The sequence below is a fragment of the Macaca mulatta genome, chromosome 15, assembly GCF_049350105.2.
Source record: "Macaca mulatta isolate MMU2019108-1 chromosome 15, T2T-MMU8v2.0, whole genome shotgun sequence".
Classification (NCBI taxonomy): Eukaryota; Metazoa; Chordata; class Mammalia; order Primates; family Cercopithecidae; genus Macaca; species Macaca mulatta.
In genome coordinates this window covers 48,250,217-48,272,613 of record NC_133420.1, presented here as the reverse complement: position 1 = coordinate 48,272,613, position 22,397 = coordinate 48,250,217, and the positions used below count along the sequence as shown (strand labels likewise).

At 43.3% G+C, this 22,397-nt stretch overlaps 1 protein-coding gene across 10 annotated transcripts in view; it reads left to right on the top strand.

The window, feature by feature from the left end:
• Positions 1-22,397, top strand: part of PALM2AKAP2 (PALM2 and AKAP2 fusion) — a 525,798-nt gene that overhangs the window by 485,301 nt on the left and 18,100 nt on the right. For 9 of the 10 annotated variants that reach the window (XM_077965341.1, XM_077965340.1, XM_077965339.1 and 6 more), the window contains 1 exon segment: positions 4,392-6,837. In XM_077965341.1, the coding sequence (XP_077821467.1) occupies positions 4,392-6,837 (2,446 nt within the window). 10 annotated transcript variants of the gene reach the window in all.

Below are 22,397 nucleotides of genomic sequence, written 5' to 3'. Positions count from 1 at the left end.
CAGTAATTCAGAGTTGTTTATCTCTTTAAATACTTCCATACCAATTAGAGGTTAAACCTGCTGCTCCCTGAGTAGATGGAATTTAGTGTCAGGAAGAATTTTCTGAATTTATGGGAAAGGGGGACTGGATGCCATATAGCTCACAAGAAGGAGGGCCTCTTTCCTGTTTACACCCACCAGTGTCTAGAGGTTTAAAAAAATGTATTGGAAAGGATTCATCTCAAATTACCCTGGAACCCCCACTAACTTTGACTTTTAACAAGTAACTAGCCTTGTGTGTGTGTGTGTGTGTGTGTGTGTGTGTGTGTGTGTGTGATGGAGTTTCACTCTTATTGACCAGGCTGGAGTGCAGTGGCGTGATCTCGGCTCATTGTAACCTCCTTGTCCTAGGTTCAAGCGATTCTCCTGCCTCAGCCTCTCAAGTAGCTGGGATTACAGGGGCACTTGCCACCACGCCTGGCTAATTTTTTGTATTTTTAGTAGAGACGGGGTTTCACTGTGTTGGCCAGGCTGGTCTCAAACTCCTGACCTCACCTCAGGTAATCGGCCTGCCTTAGCCTCCCAAAGTTTTGGGATTACAGGGGTGAGCCACCGCGTGGGCTGCTGCTTCTTTTTTTTTTTCCTTTTTGAGACCGAGCCTCACTTCCTCACCCAGGCTGGAATGCTCCAACCTCCGCTCTCCGGGTTCAAGTGATTCTCTTGCCAAATAGCTGGGATTACAGGTGTACACCACCATGCCTGGTCAACTTTTGTATTTTTAGTGGAGACGAGGTTTCACCACCGTTGGTCAGGCTGTTCTCAAACTCCTGACCTCAAGTGATCCGCTCACATTGGCCTCCCAAAATGTTGGAATTACAGGCGTGAGCCACCACACCCAACCTTTTTTGAGACAGAGTCTCACTTCCTCGCCCAGACTGGAATGCAGTGGCACTCTCTTGGCTCACTGCAACCTCCGCTTTCCAGGTTCAAGCGATTCTCAAGCCAAGTAGCTGGGATTACAGGTGTACACCACCATGCCCAGCTAACTTTTGTATTTTTAGTGGAGAGGGGGTTTCACCATGTTGATCAAGCTGGTCTCAAACTCCTGACCTCAAGTGATCCACCCACCTTAGCCTCCCAAAGTGCTGGGATTTCAGACATGAGCTACTGCACTCTGCCAACTAACTAGCATATTTTAAAATCTGTTTGACCGATCACAGAAGACATAACTACTTGTAAATTAATTTCTGATTCAAAGATAATGGCAGTTTTATATATTTTTTTCAGACAGCTGCAAAAGTATATTGTCAAATTCTCGTCTTAGATTTTAAAAATTTGGTACCAAAACAACTATTCGTAGTTCAAAAAGAGTGCCTTAGAAAGAGCTGTTCAATTGTTGAGTCCTAAAAAGAAAACATGGAAAGGCATCTGCTCATTCATCATCGAGCACTTGATGTGTGAAACATTCAAGAGAAAGGGACAATGCTGATGTGAGGAGCAGAAAGGCTTCTTGGGAAATGGCTTTGGAGATAAGCCACATCACTCCTTCCTCTGATTAGCAACAAGAGACAAAGAGAGGCAAGTTCTTCATTTGCCTGATTCAGACTAAGAAAACTCTAAAATAGACTTAGGGCTTTCTTGGAAGTACAGGGAACTGGTTTTTTTTTTTTTTTTTTTAGAAAGGGTGTTGTCTTCTGGAGCTTATCGTTGCTGCTAATTTCATTGTGACCCTGCAGAATAAGTTCCCATCATGTTTAATGAAGATTAATTCATTAAACTATAGAACTAATTATTTGCCTTTTAGTTTCCTTTACTATTACGTTGCCCTTCTTCCTCTCCTCAAGTATTCTAAAGCATCTTGTGTTTCAGGAGAGCAGTGTTTTCTAACCATATTTCAGTCCTACCGGCTTCCTACTGTTTTCCCACTCCCCTCCGCCCACCTCGACCCCAAAGCCAAAAAGGATAGAAGGAGAGCTCTGTTGTTCCCATGCAGAATATCAGCAGTGAGTCATTAGCCAAAAGAAGCCAGGGGTAAGGGTGCCATAGGTAATCGGACTCATCTTAGCAGTACCATGAATCTCTCTTTGTCTTCTTATTCCAGTAATAATTTTCCATGGAGTAGGCTAATTTTGGCCTAGGTTTACTTGGAATTGAATGGCCGCCAGTAAGTTTCAGCATTCAGATTTTGTGTAATTCTTAATGATATATGAGTAGAAGTTACCGACAATGCCTTATCCAACAAAAAGTTTAGTTAACAGTTTTAAAAGGGCTGGCCCTGCAGGATGGCTCACGCTTGTAATCCCAGCACTTTGGGGAGGCCAAGGCTGGACTACTTGAGTCCAAGAGTTTGAGACTAGCCTGGGCAACACAGCGAGACTCTATCTCTACAAAAAATTTTAAAAATTAGCCAGGCATGGTGACACCCACCTGTAGTCCTAAGGGAAACTGAGGCAGGAGGATCCCATGAGCTCAGGAGTTGAAGGTTGCAGTGAGCTATGATCACATCACTGTGCTTCAGCCTGGGCAACAGAACAAGAGCCTGTCTCTTTAAAAAAAAAAAAAAAAAAAAAAAGGAAGGTAGCAGCAAAAACTACTATTTAATGATGGTCAAAAATAAAAAATAAAGATGTTAGCAATTATAAATATTGTGTTAAGTATCACTGTTTAACAAAGACCAGACCTAGACTGGAAGAAAATCAGAGAACAGAAGATGTTGACAAAAGAGGAATACTCATTATTCGTGCCTGTTAATGGAGAAGACATATACATTACTTGAATAATTTAAGTCTGAAAGGAAACGTGGGAAATGAAGATTGAAGGAAACCCCCCAGTTCATGGATAACCCGGAGAGTTTTTCAACATTTTGACAGCAATGTAGAGCACTTACGGTGAACTCCTGTGTTTTCTTAGGTCTTAAAAACAAATCCATAATTATCTACTTTTTGGGGAAGGATTTTGAAATTAATTTCCTGAGAATCATCCCAAGGTGGTGCTTTAATATTCTAAGCATTTAAAATTGTTGAAACCTTAGATAAATGAAAATTACACCCTCTTGCAATTTTGCATTGTCCTATGTCAATAATACAAGGCACATTATAAACTTGAGATAGGGAGACAAAGCCGACCTAGGTGTTAGTAAAGTCCTTGAGGGTAACTCTAATTAAATTTATACTTTACTGGAATTCTTTGAGATAAGCCAGAGTCCTTTGATATGAAAAAGAAAATCATCTTATAATTTGAAAATTAATGTTTCTAATGCCAAATAACAAAATTACATAGGCTAGATAACTGGTAGAAAAATAGGATAGATAAGTTGGGCATGGTGGCTCATGTCTGTAATCCCAGCACTTCGGGAGGCTGAGGCGGGCAGATTGCTTGAATACAGGAGTTCAAGACCAGCCTGGGTGACAGGGAGAAACTCTGTCTCTCCAAAAAAAAAAAAAAAAAAAATCAGCCAGGGGTGATGGCACACACCTGTGGTCCTGGGAGGTGGAGGTTGCAGTGAGCCAAGATGGCACTACTGCACTCCAGCCTGGGCCACAGAGCAAGACCCCATCTTAAAAAATAATATGTGTATATATATATATATATATGTGTGTGTGTGTGTGTGTGTGTGTGTGTGTGTGTGTGTATGTGTGTGTATATATGTATGTGTATATATATATGATGAATTTTAAAACATTAAGAAGATAGAGTTTTCTTATTGAATCACAAACTGAAGATATCACATATAAAGCAGTTAAGAAACTGGAGGAGAGGTACCATTGGCCATTAGTTTTTCAAAGCAATGCTGACTTCTTAACTAAAGAGTATTATTTTGATGCAATCCCAGAAAACAGCTGTGCAGTCAGTGGCTTTGGTGATGGTGTTTATAAGGCACATGGTCAGTAACAGCCGTGGCAGTGAGGCACTGTAGCCTATGTGCTGCCATTAAAGAGATCTACTGTTTTCCAGTATTTTTTTCTGGAAAGATTTTCCAAAAAGTTTCTTGTCTCCAGAATAACTGCATTACATCTGGCAGAGAGTCATATGTTTTAAAGATCTGTTCATACAAAAGGACCTTCTTTTTTCAATCCTATTAATAGTCCTATTGCATAGCCTGCAATCATTTCCTACAAAATACTTGGGAAGACTCTGGTACAATAATGATGTAATCCCTTCCACCTTAGTAGATAAAATTTAAAAATGGCACTAGCATGTAAACAAAATGGAATCTGTAAAATAGAGAGGGTTGGGCACCCGTTACTACAAGAAAATGAACATTTAAGGGATTATTAGGAAATTTCTATTCAAAAGAATTTGTCACTGTGGTTTCCATTTTCCTTCCTCTTAGTTATGAGTCAGTTTGTCAGCATTCACATCCATAAGAGATGCAGTATTTAACCCCGACTGTTGTTTTCTCTTTATTCCAGAAGCCTCCCCAGCTTTCTGAGGATGATATCCGGCTAAAAAGCGAGGGAGACGACTATAGTGCCACCCTCCTGGAGCCTGTTACCAGCTCTCTTTCCCCAGATCACAAGAACATGGAAATTGAGGTGTCTGTTGCAGAATGTAAAAGTGTTCCTGGAATCACCTCTACCCCACATCCCATGGACCACCCTTCCCCTTTCTATTCACCCCCACATAATGGCCTCCTCACTGATCACCACGAATCCCTGGATAACGATGTTGCCAGAGAGATCCGCTATCTAGATGAGGTGCTGGAGGCCAACTGCTGTGATTCTGCTGTGGACGGAACATTCAATGGAACATCCTCCCCAGAGCCTGGTGCAGTGGTCCTGGTGGGTGGCCTAAGCCCCGCTGTCCACGAGACGGCCCAACCAGAACCCACTGAGAGAACAGCTAGCCAGCAGGCACCGCCTCACATCGAGCTCAGTAATAGCAGCCCTGACCCCATGGCAGAGGCAGAAAGAACAAATGGCCATTCCCCTAGCCAGCCTAGAGATGCGCTGGGGGACAGCCTGCAGGCCCCTGTCAGCCCCAGCTCCTCAACCAGCTCATGGTGTTCTTCCCGAGACGGAGAGTTCACTCTCACCACACTGAAGAAGGAGGCCAAGTTTGAGCTGCGTGCCTTCCATGAGGACAAGAAGCCCTCCAAGCTCTTTGAGGATGACGAGCGTGAGAAAGAACAATACTGCGTTAGAAAAGTGAGGCCTTCGGAAGAGATGCTGGAGCTGGAAAAGGAGAGGAGGGAGCTCATCCGCAGCCAGGCCGTCAAGAAGAATCCTGGCATTGCAGCAAAATGGTGGAATCCCCCGCAGGAAAAAACCATCGAGGAGCAGCTGGACGAGGAACATCTGGAGTCGCACAAAAAGTACAAGGAGCGCAAGGAGAAAAGGGCACAGCAGGAACAGTTGCTGCTGCAGCAACAGTTACAGCAGCAGCAGCAGCAGCAGCAGCAGCAGCAGCAGCAGCAGCAGCAGCAGCCCCCATCACAGCTCTGCACAGCCCCTGCCTCTTCTCATGAATGCGCAAGCATGATTGACAAAGCAAAGGAGGACATTGTCACAGAGCAGATAGATTTCTCTGCTGCTCGCAAACAATTTCAGCTGATGGAGAATTCCAGGCAAGCAGTGGCCAAGGGCCAGAGTACACCCAGGCTGTTCTCCATCAAGCCTTTCTACAGGCCTCTGGGATCAGTCAACTCAGACAAGCCACTGACTAATCCGAGACCACCTTCTGTCGGGGGACCTCCAGAAGACAGTGGTGCCTCAGCCACCAAGGGACAGAAATCCCCCGGTGCCCTGGAGACCCCATCGGCAGCAGGAAGCCAGGGCAACACAGCCCCTCAGGGGAAGGAAGGGCCCTACAGCGAGCCTGCTAAACGTGGGCCCTTATCTAAACTGTGGGCAGAGGATGGAGAATTTACGAGCGCCCGGGCCGTCCTCACCGTGGTCAAGGATGATGACCATGGGATTTTGGATCATTTCTCAAAATCTGTCAATGTCTCCTTGACCCAAGAGGAGCTTGACTCTGGTCTTGATGAATTGTCAGTGAGGTCTCAGGATACCACAGTCCTGGAGACCCTATCCAATGATTTCAGCATGGACAACATCAGTGACAGTGGGGCCTCCAATGAGACAACCAATGCCCTCCAGGAAAATTCACTGGCTGATTTTTCTCTGCCGCAGACGCCACAAACTGACAACCCCTCAGAGGGCCGAGGAGAAGGCGTCTCCAAGTCATTTAGCGATCATGGTTTCTATTCCCCTTCCTCCACGCTGGGGGACTCTCCGTCGGTTGATGATCCCTTGGAGTATCAGGCTGGCCTCCTGGTGCAGAATGCCATTCAACAAGCCATAGCCGAGCAGGTGGATAAAGCTGTGTCTAAAACCAGCAGGGATGGAGCAGAGCAACAGGGACCTGAAGCAACTGTAGAGGAAGCTGAAGCTGGGGCTTTCGGCTCAGAAAAGCCTCAGAGCATGTTTGAGCCACCTCAGGTGTCTTCTCCTGTTCAAGAGAAAAGGGATGTATTACCAAAGATTCTGCCTGCTGAAGACAGGGCACTCAGGGAAAGGGGGCCCCCCCAGCCACTGCCAGCTGTGCAACCCAGTGGCCCGATTAACATGGAGGAGACCAGGCCCGAAGGAAGCTATTTCAGCAAGTACTCGGAGGCAGCTGAGCTGAGAAGCACAGCCTCCCTCCTGGCCACTCAAGAATCCGACGTGATGGTTGGACCCTTCAAGCTGAGGTCCAGGAAACAGCGGACTTTGTCCATGATTGAGGAAGAGATCCGAGCAGCTCAGGAAAGGGAAGAGGAGCTGAAGAGGCAGAGACAAGTCTTGCAGAGTACACAGAGCCCCAGGACAAAGAACGCCCCATCGCTGCCCTCCAGAACATGCTATAAAACTGCCCCAGGTAAGTGAGGTGCCTCACATGAGAGACATGCCACAGCAGTCTGTTGTTGTTGATTCCAGCTCATGGGTTTCTATGTGGAGCCTCCTCTGTGTGTGTCTGGAATAAGTGTTGGGGGGACACTAGCATGAGAATTCCAGCATACAGGAACATGCCACAAAAGTGTCAGTGTCCTCTAGAAGAACCCTGAGCTTGGATGGAGTTTGCCACTTTCCAGAGGATGCAATCGCTCCTTTTTTGTTGTTCTGCTTTGGACTTGGTTTGTTATAAAGAATTGTTCTCTTTTACTTGAAAGCCTGCCCTTGTATGAAGGAGAGGCTGTTTGTGGCATAGAACCAGAGTGGGCCCGTGTGTGGACTATGTTGGAATCAGTAGCTTGACCCTCAGTATCTGTAGTTAAGTCAAACCCATCTGATTTGGGAGCTGTCCTCTACTAACCCCTTCTGAATGCTGGTTCCCTTCCCAGCAATGATAGTCATGGCTTGGCATTGCAGACTGGTCCATGCAAAATGTTTTTGTTTATCTTCTGTGTAACTGGGTTTTTCTTCTGAAGTCACCACAAAGCAACTACTTTGGAATCAGGGGTGGGCACATCTTTTCTTGTCATGTGACCCCTTTCGAGAAGTTGAATGACTCTTCACAAAGGCAAGTGTTTAATCCCTTCATATTGCCTGGGCAGTCCCTTTTTTGAATACTTTGTGTAGATGGTTGATGTTAATTAGGGTGCTAATTATTATTGCTACCATTTGGATAACAGTATGACCAGTTGTTTTGATTTTCCATGTGGATTTGATGGCAATCAGGGATCCACGCATCTTCAACTGTGGATTTGATGGCAATCAGGGATCCACGCATCTTCAACTGTAGAAAACACTGCTCAAAGCGTGGTCCAAGCTAGTCCAGAAATCATTTGCTACTGGTTCATTCTAAGTTCAGACATTGAGAGTAAGCATTTGAAAACTCTTATTGCAATACGATATTGTCCTGAAATCCAAGCGTGGGATTTTTGCATTTTATAAAACTATTGCTTCATAATGGACTGGTGGGGAGAAACTGATGCTTCACTGGAGAAAATTTCAGAATCATTACCCTAAAGTATAATTGTTGACACTTATCTTGGTCCATACAGATCTTAATCTTATCTTGACACTTGGCTTCCATCAAATCTACAATAACACAAGGTCACTCTTCTCATTAACTTTTTTAAACTTTGAAAGAATCTCCAACCTAAAGAAAAGTTCCCAAGTACAGTACAAATGTCTTTCTATTTTGAATCATTTGAGAGTAAATTGCCAATATGATACCCCATCACCCCCAATTTTGTAGACTGCTCCCTAATGTGGGTCTCTGATGCTTTCATATGATTATTTTCAGGTTGTGCCTCTTTGGTAGGAATCCCACTAAGTTGATGCTGTGTTCTCACTGTATCCAAACAGGTAGCATGTGGTATTAGTTTGTCCCATTATGGGGACAGGTGTCAACTCTGATCACTTAATATTGATTATGATCACTCCATTGATGGAGTGTCTGCCAGGCTTCTGCACAGTAGTTACTTTTTTCTTTTGTAATTCGTATATATTTTGTAGGGCAATACTTTGGTATTATGCAATTTTCACCCCACTTCTTATCAAACTTCATTTATTTATGTTGGTATGATCTCATGGATTCCTGTGATATTCAATGGATTATAATTCATTTCTTTTATTATTTTTATCCTTAACTTGTTCAGTTACTGCTCACAGGAGCCCCTTTTGGCTAACTTATATGTCCTTTGGAGATGTCCCCGTTATCCTTTGAATGCTTCCTCAATTTCTGGCATCGCAAGATATTCCAGTTTCATCTTATACTTTCCCAACCCTGAAATCAGTCGTCTCTCCAAAGAGCACTAGTTTCTGATGATGGAGAATGGTATTTACAAACAAAGATCTGAGTGCGAGCTGTGCTCATTGTTATTGCATTGTCGCTGGCCCCGGGCACTCTCAGTGGACAGAATTAGAAATTATACACATCTCTCTTGAAAACCATGAGTTTGCCCCATTGCTTTTTAATTCTTATATAATAAAAGGCTCATTCATACTTTCTCCCTTTCCATATTTGTAACCACCTTCTTGACAACAAGGTTTTGTTTTTAATAAAAACTTAGTTTTTATTATCTGTAATATGTTTATTATTTAACTAGCCCTCCTTCCCCCTCACTCCAGTATAACCAGTCTCCTGTTTTCCTCACCAAACTTGGGCTCCAATATCATTTCTGGGTGGCCACTGCCACCCCCCTTCACCAACACCCTCCTTACCCTCCCTGGGCTCCAACACTACAGCAGGTACCATCTTATTCAGCCTGGCCTAGTGACTTTTGGACTGAATTGTTTGGGAAGGAAAGGAAAGGGAGGAAGAAGAGGAAGAGTGCAGTGACTTTCTTAATATATGCCATCAAGTTGGTGATAAAGTTTCAACAAATGAATAAGGTGGGGGGCGGGCACAAACATTCAGACCATAGCATTAGTATGTTCAGGTTTCTCTGGCTCTGTCTGTTAATCAAACCCCTCACCATATTACCTCCAACTTTATTTCCAGCACATAAACAATTGTCTAATATAAAGACATTTTAATGCTTTCTCCTGATTCCCCCACCGGCTGTTGTCCATCAGGCTTCCCCACCAGGACCAAGGCTGCCTTAAACAAGTCAGCATCCTAAGGCTTGCCAGTGGCATCTCAGCAACCCAGTATCAATCTCCCCAGTACTTCCCTCCATGCTGATACTGATCTGTTCTCCCATATCCTACCCTCATAGGACTGATTTCTGCTCCCTACAGGGGGATAGTAATTCATCCGTGCAAGTCTGCTCTAGTCTTGATGTCATATTGAGTAAAATCATGATAATGATATGCATGCATGTCATTTCTTCATGTTTATCTGTAGAACATTTAAAGCAGGCACCCGGGCTTCCCAGAATTACAACATGAGTTGAACGAAATGGAATGTAAAATACAATTTTCTTCCTGTTCATGCCTGGAAATCTTTGGAGTATTGCTTGGCTGGCCAACCTCCAAGTTCATGATCAGGGAGAAGGCTGACACATGACTCTGAGCAGCCAAACTAGACAATTCATGACTAGGGTCAGAACTCCTGGCTCCAATGGTTTTGTGAATGGAGATATTACCAAGTTCCTATGGCACATTTCATATTTTATGCCAGAAGAAGTGACTCCACTAGTTTGTTGTGTGACTCAGATTGATGATTGGATACTTGGTGATGAAAAATACAATTTTTAACTTCTCTGGTAGAAATCATGCTGGTGGCATGCTGGAATCCTAAAACCTTAAAGCAAATAAGATCCAAGCCAAGATGTGGTAAGGAAGGAGAAATCTTCTAATTCTTTCCATACAAAAGTCTAGACGGAAACCCCATCCCCCAGGTGTGGAAATGATGTTTGGTTTTGCTTTTAGTGTCTTTGCTTTTAAAAGATGGACAATGAATGATAGAAGTTCTGTTTTGAAAAGCATATAGTCATTGTTAATGACCAGGTATCTGGAAATTACCTTGTTGGTTCTTATTTGACCTTTTTTTTTTTTTTTTTTTGAGACAGAGTCTTGCTCTGTTGCCCAGGTTGGAGTGCAGTGGGGCAAACTCGACTCACTGCAACTTCCACCTCCCAGGTTCAAGTGATTCTCCTGCCTAAGCCTCCTGAGTAGCTGGGATTACAGGCACCCAACACCATGCCCAGCTAATTTTTTTGTTTGTTTGTTTTTTGTATTTTTAGTAGAGACAGGGTTTCATCATGTTGGCCAGGCTGGTCTCTAACTCCCGACCTCAGGTGATCCACCCGCCTTGGCCTTCCAAAGTGCTAGGATTACAGGCGTGAGCCACCATGCCTGGCCCTTATTTGACTTTTAAAGGAAGAAGCTCCACTTTAATAGAATTTGAATGACATTTGTTTATACAGAGGTGAACAAAAATGTGTAGTCCCTGCTCTCAGGGAACTTAATGGTTCAGTAAGAGAAACAACATTAAACAAATGAGGCAGTTTTATGACAGAGAAGCACAGAGACCTGTAGGAGCACAAAACAAGGAAGACCATGTCATTTGGAGGGTAAAGAAAGTCTTCCTTCCTTAGGAAATTACTGTCTAAGCTGAGAAATGAAGGGGTAAAGTTGGGCTCAGGGTGTAGGGGAGAAGGAAAGGCACCTAAGAGAGGCTCAAAAGGAATAGAGAACTTGGCACATTTGAGATGTTTAAGAGTAAGTTAAAGGAAGAGATTTAAAACAAAACAGAAACTGATTTGGAGTCAGACAACCAAGAGCTCTGTCAATCATATTAAAGGTTGTAGACTTTAGAGTTTACACTGTGGTCAGTGAGAAGCCTGTGAGAGTTTTTAAAGGAGTAATTATCTGAACACAACCCCGAGCTGTCCTGCCTTCACTGTGAGTTGATGGACTCGATGTCTTCCTGTTGTAATGAATCCATTTCACAGGCTTGGATTGAGCTCTTCCTGCTTATGAGCACTTTGGAAGGCTGGCGCCGTCTTGGTGAACACCCTGTATGTTATGTGAGGAGCCATGCTCCCAATAGTGTGTACATGTGTGCCCTCTGCTGATGGCACTTAGAGACTAAAAGGAGGAAGGCCGGGGTGGTGGTGCATGCCTGTGATCCCAGCACTTTGGGAGGTGGAGGCAAGGGGATTGCTTGAGCTCAGGAGTTTGAGACCAGCCTAGGCAACATAACAAGGCCCCATCTCTTAAAAAAAAAAAAAAAATTAGCTGAGTGTAGTGACACATGCCTGTAGTCCCAGCTACTTGGGAAGCTGAGGCAAGAAGGTTGCTTGAGCCCAGGTGTTCAAGGCTGCAGTGAGCTATGATTGAACCATTGTACTCCAACCTGGGCAGCAAAGTGAGATCATGTCTCAAAAAAAAAAAGAGAGAGAATAAAGGAAGCACCTTTGCAGGTACATGAGCCTGATTTGAAGGGGTAACTCACACACTGCTGTAAAACACCCTTGAGGAAAGAATTAGGGGGTGGGATATCCAAACATTGTATTGAAGTTGCAGTTTAAGACCTTTTCAAATGTCTTTTCATATTGGTGTTGCCAACAGTTCTCACTTTAGTATCTATGTCTATTATTAGATATCCTGGTTTCACTTCCAAGTTCTAAGCATGTCAGAGAAACACGGTTAGGTGATGATTTGTTTGGTTTTTTGAAAGTTTCTGTTTTCATGCCAGATGTTGAATTTATCTACCAAGTCAGATCATTCACCCCATGAGACCTACATTATGGAGAGTGGCAAAAGAGAAGGTGGTGTAGGTTGCTATTAAGTTCCACAGCTTGGGGTGTCTGTTCATGTCTTCTAATATGTGGAAAGATGTGACCGTTATAAATCTTACTTTCGTAAGATGTACAGGAAGTATTGACTTCTGCTGCTGTCTGTTTAAGATTCCACATGAGGTGATCATTATATTATTATAAAGATTCTTAACTGGGTCTTTGTTCTTTCCCCTTCATTATCTGCAAATATCACAAGGGAAAGTCTTAGGAAAAATATGTTTGTGAGTGTCCACACAGTCTTCATGAAGCAGAGCTTGGTGGAGTGTGCCATGCTAAATTAGAGCCAGATGAGGCACGGTTTTATTTGAGGTGCCCTCATTGCTCCATGGGGGAAGCCCCTTGTGTCGGCATCTGACGGAAGGATTGATGATGAGAGAGCTCTCCATCGGTAGTACTCAGTGCCTCTCTTTCCTGCAAGGCAGGCACCAACTGTGCAGCTTGTAGGAGCCCTGCCGGCTGTGTGAAGCTAGCTAAAGCTTACTGTGGCATGTCCACAGATGGTTATTGTCCACCACCATGTTTCTAGAACATTCTCTGGTGACACAAGTCTAATCATGGTAGTTACAATTTATCAAGGCCTTAAAGCTGCATATAATACTAGTTATTTCACACTTGACATTTCTTATTTTCTCACTGAATCCTCCCAACAGCCCTCTCAGATACAAATTAACCCTTGAGGCCAGATATATTTCTGGATTCAGTCTTTTTCTGATTTTAGAGAATTTATAAAGTACATACTATTATTTAGAAAAGTAATGCAATGAATATACTATTATTTAACACAACTGGCAGGTTCTGGGGCAACACCCTGTGATCAAATTAAATTTCTACTCTAAAACTTGAGAAGAAGAATTAGTTACATTAAGTGGGGAAAGACTAGGAGACCCTCATGTCAGCTCATGTCAGGTTTTGCTGCCAAATGAGTTATGAAAAATCTTTCTTTTCAGACTTTTTTGGATTTGGGAATTATGCATGAAGAGTTGTAGACCTGTAATATTATTCTTTTTCAAAGTATTACTACTAGAGCCCAGAGAGATTAAGTTGCCCAAGGTCGCTCAGCGTGAAAATGGGAGAGTCTGGTTTCAAACTCAGGCTCTCATTTGTCTCCAAAATCCATCTTCTTTCCCCTACCTTCTCCTTCCTGTCTGTTGAGCCTGCTCTGCAAGGTATGCAGTAATAGCTTCTCTCTCCAACCTGTAGCTCAGGTTCCCTCTACCCTTTCCCAGTCTCATGCCCAACCCCTGCATTTTCCTGGGTCCTTCCTGATCCTCCTTTTAGGAGCCACTATAGCTCTGCAATCCTTCTCTTGCAGTGGCCTGGGTATATAAATTTGACTCTCAGAGGCCATGAAACAGCGCTTCCCTAGTGACCCAGGATGATTCCTTTCTGCTTTCAGAACTCAATTCTAATGCCCCAGATTACAGTAGGCAAAATTACTCAGGCTGTCCAAAGATCTGAGCAGATAGCCAAGGGACTAACTTAGTCCACTTCAGCCATCTAGCCTAGCTGCTTTTGTGAGTTCTTTTTGAAAGTTTATTTCCCAGGAAGAAACTCTGCCATTTACTCCAGAAACAGGCTCATTCCTTGAAAACTTTGAAAGAACTGAGTACTCAAGCAAGGAAGCAATTTTTAAATTTGAGGATGAGCAGGGACAAGTGTTCATTATTCTGTTAACTAAACATGAACACTTTTGGTTCAGTGGGGTCAAAGTCAACTAAGTTAGTTGACTGGTGATCATTGAGCACCATTACTACGTACTGTTCTCCTTGCCTTTTAAAAATTGAGCTTTCTTCCTTGGACCATAACTTCCCTGTGTTCTCTTTACCTAAACCCAGCAAGTATGTTTTCTTGAAAAATGCATGCCATTTGGAAAGGAATTGGTAAGAAAAGACTATGTTGAAGCTGTGTTTGGCAAGGGGTGAAGGTGTGCAATGAAATCAGGACTTTTCAAAGTATAGAATTCCACATTCTCTTTAGACATTACCCTTAAAGTTTTGGAAAGGGCAACTGCCATGATTAAACCTGCCTGTCAGCCTCACTCTTGAGATGCTGTGGGCCCAGAAGTCTTTCTTCTGTAACAAGCCTGCGATCACAGCTTCTGGGCAGCAGAACTTTGGAAAAAGCAGAACGTTCCCCACCAGCTGAATTCCCTGGTGTAAGCAGGTTCCGCTGTTCCTGCTGATTGTGCTGGGTCTTCGGATATATCCACATGTCTGGGTTGACTCCTGCTGGTGCTGGGCCACCACGTGATGTCCTCATTGCCTACTTCTGCATGGCCTCTCCATGCCGCAAGTTAGGGGAGCATCTTCTGAGGAATCAAACTCAGCCATGTACAAAAACAGATGCATAGTTTTCAGGTGACAAAGAGGAGGTGAATCAAGAACCTAATTCTTGCAAGTTCCTTGGTAAGAAATAGGAAGTAATCAAAACCAGGCTTGGGAGCAGGATATCCTCTGTGACTGCTGGAGTTCAGGGCAGAATATGACTGTGTCTTTTACTAGCCATGGTTACTTGCTGTGTACTTTGCCAAGGAGATTGGCATTTCAGGTCTATTTGATCTTTGTGTGCTACATACATATGGGGTGGAAAACTAGGGGGTGAGGTGGGTCAGGCAGAGAGTTTGTGGACAGACCATTAGAGCACCGAAGAATACATGTGTAGTTCTTGTAACGAGATTTTCTTTCTCATGGCCTTGAAGGTAAAGTAAAAGGCTTCTCAAAACCTGTGTGTATCTAACTCGCAAGTATTACCAGTCTCTCTTTTATTTCCCATTACTCAAGTATACATTTATATGCGAAGGCCAAGCGAGGTGGCTTATGCCTGTAATCCCAGCACTTTGGGAGCCTGAGGTGGGTGGATCACTTGAGGTCAGGAGTTTAAGACCAGCCTGGTCAACACAGTAAAACCCCATGTCTGCCAAAAATACAAAAATGAGCCAGGTGTGGTGGCGCATGCCTGTAATCCCATCTACTCGGGAGGCTGAGGCAGGAGAATCGCCTGAACCCGGGAGGTTGTAGCGAGCTACAACCCCTACTGCACTCCAACCTGGGCAACAAAGCAAGACTCTGTCTCCAAAAAAAAAAAAAAAAAAAAAAAAAGTGTGATGTAAAAAAGCTGGTCAAGGAGAATACATGCTAAAATGTGACAGTCACTTCTCTGAATTCGTATCTCAAGCTTAATTCCTGACTCCACTGCTTGCTAGCTTTGTGACCAAGTTACTTCACCTCTGTAAACCTCAGTAAAATAGGAATAAAGTTATACCAGCCTCATAAAAGTTGAGACAGGGCCTGGTACATAAAAAGCTCCTAGTAAGAGTTATTATTGTTGTTATTACAACATTACAGTTGCTCTTTTGTTTTAAGAAAAAGCCTAGAGGCTGATCGCTTGAGACCAGAAGTTCAAGACCAACCTGGGCAACATAGTGAGACCCTGTTTCTATGGGAAAAAAAAAATAGCCGAATTTAGTGTTGTGTACCTGTAGTTCTAGCTATGCAGGAGGCGAGGCTGGAGGATTGCCTAAGCTTGAGTTCAACACTGCCATGAGCTATGGTCATGCCACTGAACTCCAGTCTGAGTAACAAAGCAAGACCCTGTCTCAAGAAAGAAAAGTCCAGAAAGCCTTAGTAGAATTATTTAGGAGTTGCTGTTTCGCACAGTTGTGAGCCTGAGATAAATAACAGAACACATATGATAAAATTGCTTTCTATTCTTAGCTGGGATTTTTTTTTCAGTTACTTCCTTAGAATTAACATTTCTGTTGGAAACTTGAGGTTAGGAATAATGAGTTTTCAGTAGTCCACTATGATTTCAAAAACTAAAGAGTAAAAAATCCATCATTAAATGTATTGAGTGACAATAAAATTACATGTATTACCATAAAAATGTTTTCCTTTTGGGAGGAGGTAATCTTCACACAGCCAAGCCTACCATGCTGGTAGAAAAGTATTTAACAAAAGGATCTTGGTGGAGAATTACTATTCACCATAATTTTCATTCTTACTGTTTTAATTAACTTTTTTCCTTTTTGGTCTTAAACTCTGCTTGCCCTGTAAGAGCAGAGCACTTTCTTTCCTTCTAGAGTTTTCATCCTCTTCCAGTTGTGTTCATAGGGATAAACCCTATATCAGCAACTCGTCCAACAACCCGACTTACCTTTAAGCAATAGTATTTGACAGTTTCTCAGACTTGTTTGCCAAGCAGGGGTATTTCTCATTTCTGAGCTAGGTTTATAATCTGAAGATTCATATCATCACATTCTCCCACCCCTGGGGCCTTCAAAGGAGGAGATGAAAGAAGAAGGGACCAGCTCTTGGTGTGCGGGTCACAGCTGGAACCGCACAAGTCCGTGCACTCTGGGGCTGACAAGCAGGATGCTCCCTTGTACTGAGAGGAAACGAAATTGAAATTGCAAGTCTGAGCTCATCTCTTTCTGGTGACTTGTGGGTCGCTTTAGATGTTTGCAACCTTATCCCAATGCTGTGTGAAGAAAGGAGGTCATTGAAGGAGGCCCTGGCTGAGGCGTGTCCTCTGGTGGGTGTTTTTGTTCGGTTCAGTTTGGTTTTTAAATATGAGTGGGTGATGGCTTTTTCTTTTCTTTTCAGAAATGTGGAAACAAAGGCTGTTTGATTTAAGACCTCAGACTTCATGCATAGAGAGAGTAATAATCACCCAAATCATCATATCTGACCAAAATTTTCAGAACTTTTGGAATCCTCATTCTTGGCTTTTTAAAAGTTAGACCTGAAATCCAGAAGGAGGATTTGGGCTGTCAGGGATGACAACAGCTGTATTCTGAGTGCATGCAGCCGTCTCTTGGGTTCTTTGGGTGGGAGGAATTGCAGATTCTTTTCTCTGCCCCCTGTCAGCACAGCTCGCTACAGATGCCCAAGGGAAATCCGTCTTGCTTGGAAAATCCAGAAGCACAGCCAAGGCATGGCTTGCTTTCTCTGGACCACAGTGGTATAACTATTCATGATGAATAAGCAGGAAACACCAATTTATGCTTTCCCACTCATGATGGGAGACACCACTAGCTAATTTGGAGTGAAACTCATTGGCTTTCCTTGCTCCTTAGTCTACCTTGCAATGCTACAGTCTCGTGAGCACCACCATTGCAGAGATGAACAGTTTTTTTCCTTCTGAGCTCCTCTGGGTATGCACTGCCTGGGATGATGGAAGGGCTTGTGGATCTGCCTAGTCCATAAAGGTTAAAACAAGCAGGTTTATCTGCTTTTCTCAGCATGGGCTAATAATATTTACAAGAAAAGTTTTCTGGTTTGTTTTATATTTTAAAATTAATGTGTGCTTATTGTAGAACAAATGTAAAAAGAATCAAGTGATTCATAATCCTACTCCCCCAGGAATAGCCACCTTTCTAGATTTTCTCCATGCCCATAGGTGCTTGGAAGGCAATATTGGGTTGATACTTGCATTTGTTTCTATTGTTGCTGTGACAAATTACCACAAATATAGTAGCATAAAAAATGCACATTTAGCCAGGCACAGTGGCTCATGCCCGTAATCCCAGCACTTTGGGGAGCTGAGGCTGGAGGATCTCTTGAGCCCAGGAGTTCAAGACTAGCCTGGGCAACATAGTGAGACCTTATCTCTAGTAATAATATTTTTAAAAATGCATTATCTTACACATGCATTATCTTACAGCTTTAGAAGGCAGAAGTCTGAAATTCATCTGCTATGGATGAATATCTGACCAAAATAATTTTCAGAACTTTTGGAATCCCCATTCTTGGCTTTTTAAAAGTTAGACCTTAAATCCAGAAGGAGGATTGAGACCCCCTCCCCCAAATTCATATACTGAAGTCTTAATCCTCAGTGTGGTGGTATTTGGAGGTGGGCCCTTTGGGATATAATTAGGTTTACATGAAATCACAGAGTGGAGCCCTCATGATAGGATTAATGCCTTTGAAAGAAGAGACATCAGACGGCTTCTCTCCCCACTGTGTGAGGACATAGCAAGAGGGCAGCTGTCTGCAATCCAGGGAGAGAGCCTTCAGCAGAAACCGACCATTCTGGCACCTTGATCTTGGACTTCCAGACTCTAGAACTGTGAGAAAATAAGTGTGTGTTGTTCAAACCATCCAGTCTATGGTATTTTATGGCAGCTCAAACAAACTAAGACTGGGCTAAAATCAATGTGTCAGCAGGCAGTGTTCCTTCCAGAGGCTCTGGGGAAGAGTTCACTTTCTTCCCTCTTTCATTCTGTTGTTGTTCCTCCATCTTCAAGGCCAGCAGTGCAGCATCTTCAGATCTCTCTCTCTCTCTCTCTCTGACCCTCCTACTTCCCTTCTGCAATTACATCAGACCCAACTGGATATTTCAGGATAGCTTTCCCATTTCAAGTACCTAAACTTAATCACAACTGCAAAGTTCTTTTTACCTGTAAAGCAACGTATTACAGGTTTGGGGGATTAGGACTTGGACATTGTTGGTGAGACCATTGTTCTGCCCACCATAGGAGGCAACATATAGTGTTCATCTTATGCTGATTGAGTGTCTGCCATGTGCCTTGTACTTTTGCCTTCTTTCACACAGTTAATAAGTGGTGAACTAGGATTTGAACCCAGGCAGTCTGGCTCTCCCACCTGCACTCTTGAACTCCTGCAATATCTCTACTTTTGCAATCTGCTTTTTCTCTTAATATATTTTGAATATTTTCTTGTGACCTTAACCATTCCTCTGAGAGTCTGAAACATGATTTATAATGGCTAAATAATACTTCATTGCCTAAATGAGCCATAGCTAACTTAACCATTCTTCAGTAGGAAGATATCTTGCTGTGGTTAAAAAAAGACAGTGCTGAACGTTCTTGTACATGAGCTTTGTGCCCATACTTAATTATTAAATGAACTTGGGCCAAAAAAGTTCCTTGGAAGCTGGTTAACTACTGCACACTAGACAACAGTATTTCCTAAACAGTTTTTCTCCCCCCCCCCTTCTGTATTCATTTACTTACTTTAAAATTTTTTAGAGATGAGGTCTCACTGTGTTAACCAGGCTGGTCTCAAACTCCTGAGCTCAAGTGATTCTCTGACCTAAGCCTCCCGAAGTGCTGGGATTACAGGCATGAGCCTCTGCACCTGGCTTTTTTTCTTGAGGTATTTAATAGATTCTATGAAGTGAGGTTTTCTGGTTAAATAAACTTGAGAAATGCTATACTCCCATTCCTGAATTAGAGCTTCCCAATCATATTAACACTAAAACCAAAAGTCCTCTGGTAAACAAATCCCTCTCTCCTTCCTTGTTTTCTTGAACCCAGTGTGTCCCAAGCTTAATTTGACCAAAGATTTTTTTATTTGTGGCGTCAAGTACTATCTTACAAAGCTAAGGTCACAGGACATAATGTTAGAAACACATCTTTGGAGTCAACCAAGTGAAGCCACTTACCCTCAAACACCTTCAAAAGCTTAAGTCTAAAGCTACTCCAGATGGAATAGTTTGAATATAATCACATTTACGAAATAAACTCAAATGTTTCCTATCCTCCACTCAGAATTTCAGTCTAACATTGTTCTGGTGGTTCCTTATGTTCATTTTAGAGGTCACATTATACCTGTTCCTGGCTCTGTAAATGTTAGGACTGGCCGTCAGCCAAGACCAATACAGGTCTGCCCTGAGGTCTACATGGCACTGTGTGTTCATGTTGTTGTTCAGGGATAGTGACTGAGGTCCTTGAGGAGAGCTGTTCTGGCCAGGCATGGTGGCTCATGCCTGTAATCCCAGCACTTTGGGTGGGCGAGGCAGACTGATCACCTGAGGTCAGAAGCTCGAGACCAGCCTCGCCAACAATGGTGAAACCCTGTCTCTAGTAAAAATACAAAAATTAGCCAGGCGTAGTGGAGGGTGCCTATAATCCCAGCTACTCAGGAGGCTGAGGTGGGAGAATCACTTGAACCCAGGAGGCAGAGGTTGCAGTGAACCAACATTACCGCACTCCAGCCTGGGCGACAGAGCAAGACTCCATTTCAAAAAAAATGAAAGAAAAAAAAGTGTTCTATAGAGTGTTCAGTGCAGGTGAGGAACTGGATGGCAGGATATGCTCATTGAAAATGGGGCAAATGTCAGGTGTCACAGGCTATTGAATCATTCATGAGGTGAATAAACCGATAGCAGAGCAAAGTTTGCGGGAGTAAGCAAAGCTGGACCTGGGGTTACTGGGGAAGTGCTGGGTGGGATGCACCCTGGAGCAGTGAAAAAGAAGTACCAAAGGTAACCATCATGGTTTGGGGAGTCTACTGGGGCATGTCCTCTGGGCCAAGGGACTTCAGGGGGCCTTATGAGGTCATGAAAAAGGATGTGATTGAGCTCCCAGGCCTGTGGCACAGACTATTTGTATCACACTCATGTAATGATCGAGACCCAGACAGTGGTGCTGTCTGCAGTGTCTACTATTGGGGGAAGAGCATCCGGAGTGCTGTCAGCATCCTAATGGAGAGGACCTCTGGCTGCAACTCTGGACCTCTGAGGAAGTTGTCAGGTGTGGAACAGGTTTCTCTCCAGCCTTTTAGTAGCCTGTGTGATTCCTAAGATGGCACCCAGAGTTCTGGTGCCTGGTTTGAACCATACTTGGAGAGGAGCATCAGAGATCACAGGGCCCAGCAGAGAAGCCTGGCTGAGCTAGCTTCCCTTCATACTGACCAGAATGATGGCCGGAAGTCTGGGGATGAGGCATAGTGTCTTCTCTCTCTGGGGACCTGTGATAGCCCCTCCTGAGTGGGTAGATAGAACCAGAACATGGGCTCAGTTATCCAAAGGGACCATTCTCAGCCCCCTTGTCCCTGGCAGCCCCTGCTCCAGAACTGCTAAGCCAGCATTTCTTTCCTGTTACTCCTCTGACCTCTAGTGGCTAGAACTGGAAAAACTTGCTCTAGGGATGAAATCATCAATAAGCAGGAAATGTCTTTAATGTTTAATGGCTGAGCACTTCTCTATAGTCGTCCTTCACCCTCTTTACAGCATTCTTTCTGCATACATCCCATAATTTAATTCAGCCATCATCAACACTGGGTTTGGGCTCCAGACTGTGACTGTTACTATTTCATGTAACTTGGGATGGAGTTGGCATCTGGGCCTCTGTGGTCATGACATCCACCCTAACTACATCCCAGGGTTGTTGCAAGGCTCAGATGACATGAAGCCTACAAAAGTAATGATATATAAATCCGCTTATTACTCCAAAGCCATTGAGCCTGTGATTCTGTAGACCTAAAATGTTTTAATTCATATATTTTGGTGAAGGCATTTAAGCCCTTTCCTCTAATTCTCTGTGGGAGATTCTGTCCCAATCCATAAGCATTTACTTGTGGTTGTTATGTATATTTCATAATGGACTTACTGATTACTCAACAAACATGAATTTCCTACCTCATGCCGTATACCACCGCTACTGCTGGGGTCTGGCAATGACCAGACAGGCAAAGCTCTACTCTAATGGAGTTTACATTCAGATGAATTAAAGGGATTCATAGACAGGTGAAACATACCCCCCTGTCCTCAGGATGACATTATAGCTTAATTGAGAAGACAAAAGCTTCAATAACCAGATAAGATTCAAGTCAGTATGTGAAAATGGCCTTCACAGAAATATAAACAGGAGTTCCACTGTGCTGTGTGTGAAAGGGAGAAGCTAGAAGCAATGAATATAGGCTGTGCTTTCTAGGTGTTTAATGCTGGAAGAATGGCTGCTGGGAAGTGATCCGGACACTTGAGAGGTCAACTGGAAAATGATGAAAATTAACCTGGTAACTGGTGTCTATTTCTGGTCCCAGAAGAGATGCAAAAATTGTATGCAGAATATGCATGAAATTGTTCATCTCACCCTACAGTCATATTATTCTTTGAGATTCCAATTAAATAGTAGCTAGATTCATTAATGCTTTCTGTTCTGAATATTAACCTTATAAATATTAACTTTGTCCTCATAAGAACTATCTGAGGTAGGTACCCCTATCATCATACTCATTTTACCGATGAGGAAACTAAGATATCAAAAGAGTAAATAACTTGCGCAAAGTGATTTGGCTGCCAAGTCATGGGTTCAAGCCCAAACCGGCTGGCTCCAGAGCTTGCATGCTCACCACTGACCTATATTGTTTCTTAAGCCTTCAATTAAAAAGTCAATCAGAATTTTCAGAGATGCATACTAAGTGTGCAGGAGTGAGGTGACCTGAATCTATGATTGGTTTAAAATAATTCAGCAAGTCTAAGGAAGGAAGGAAGAGCCAAT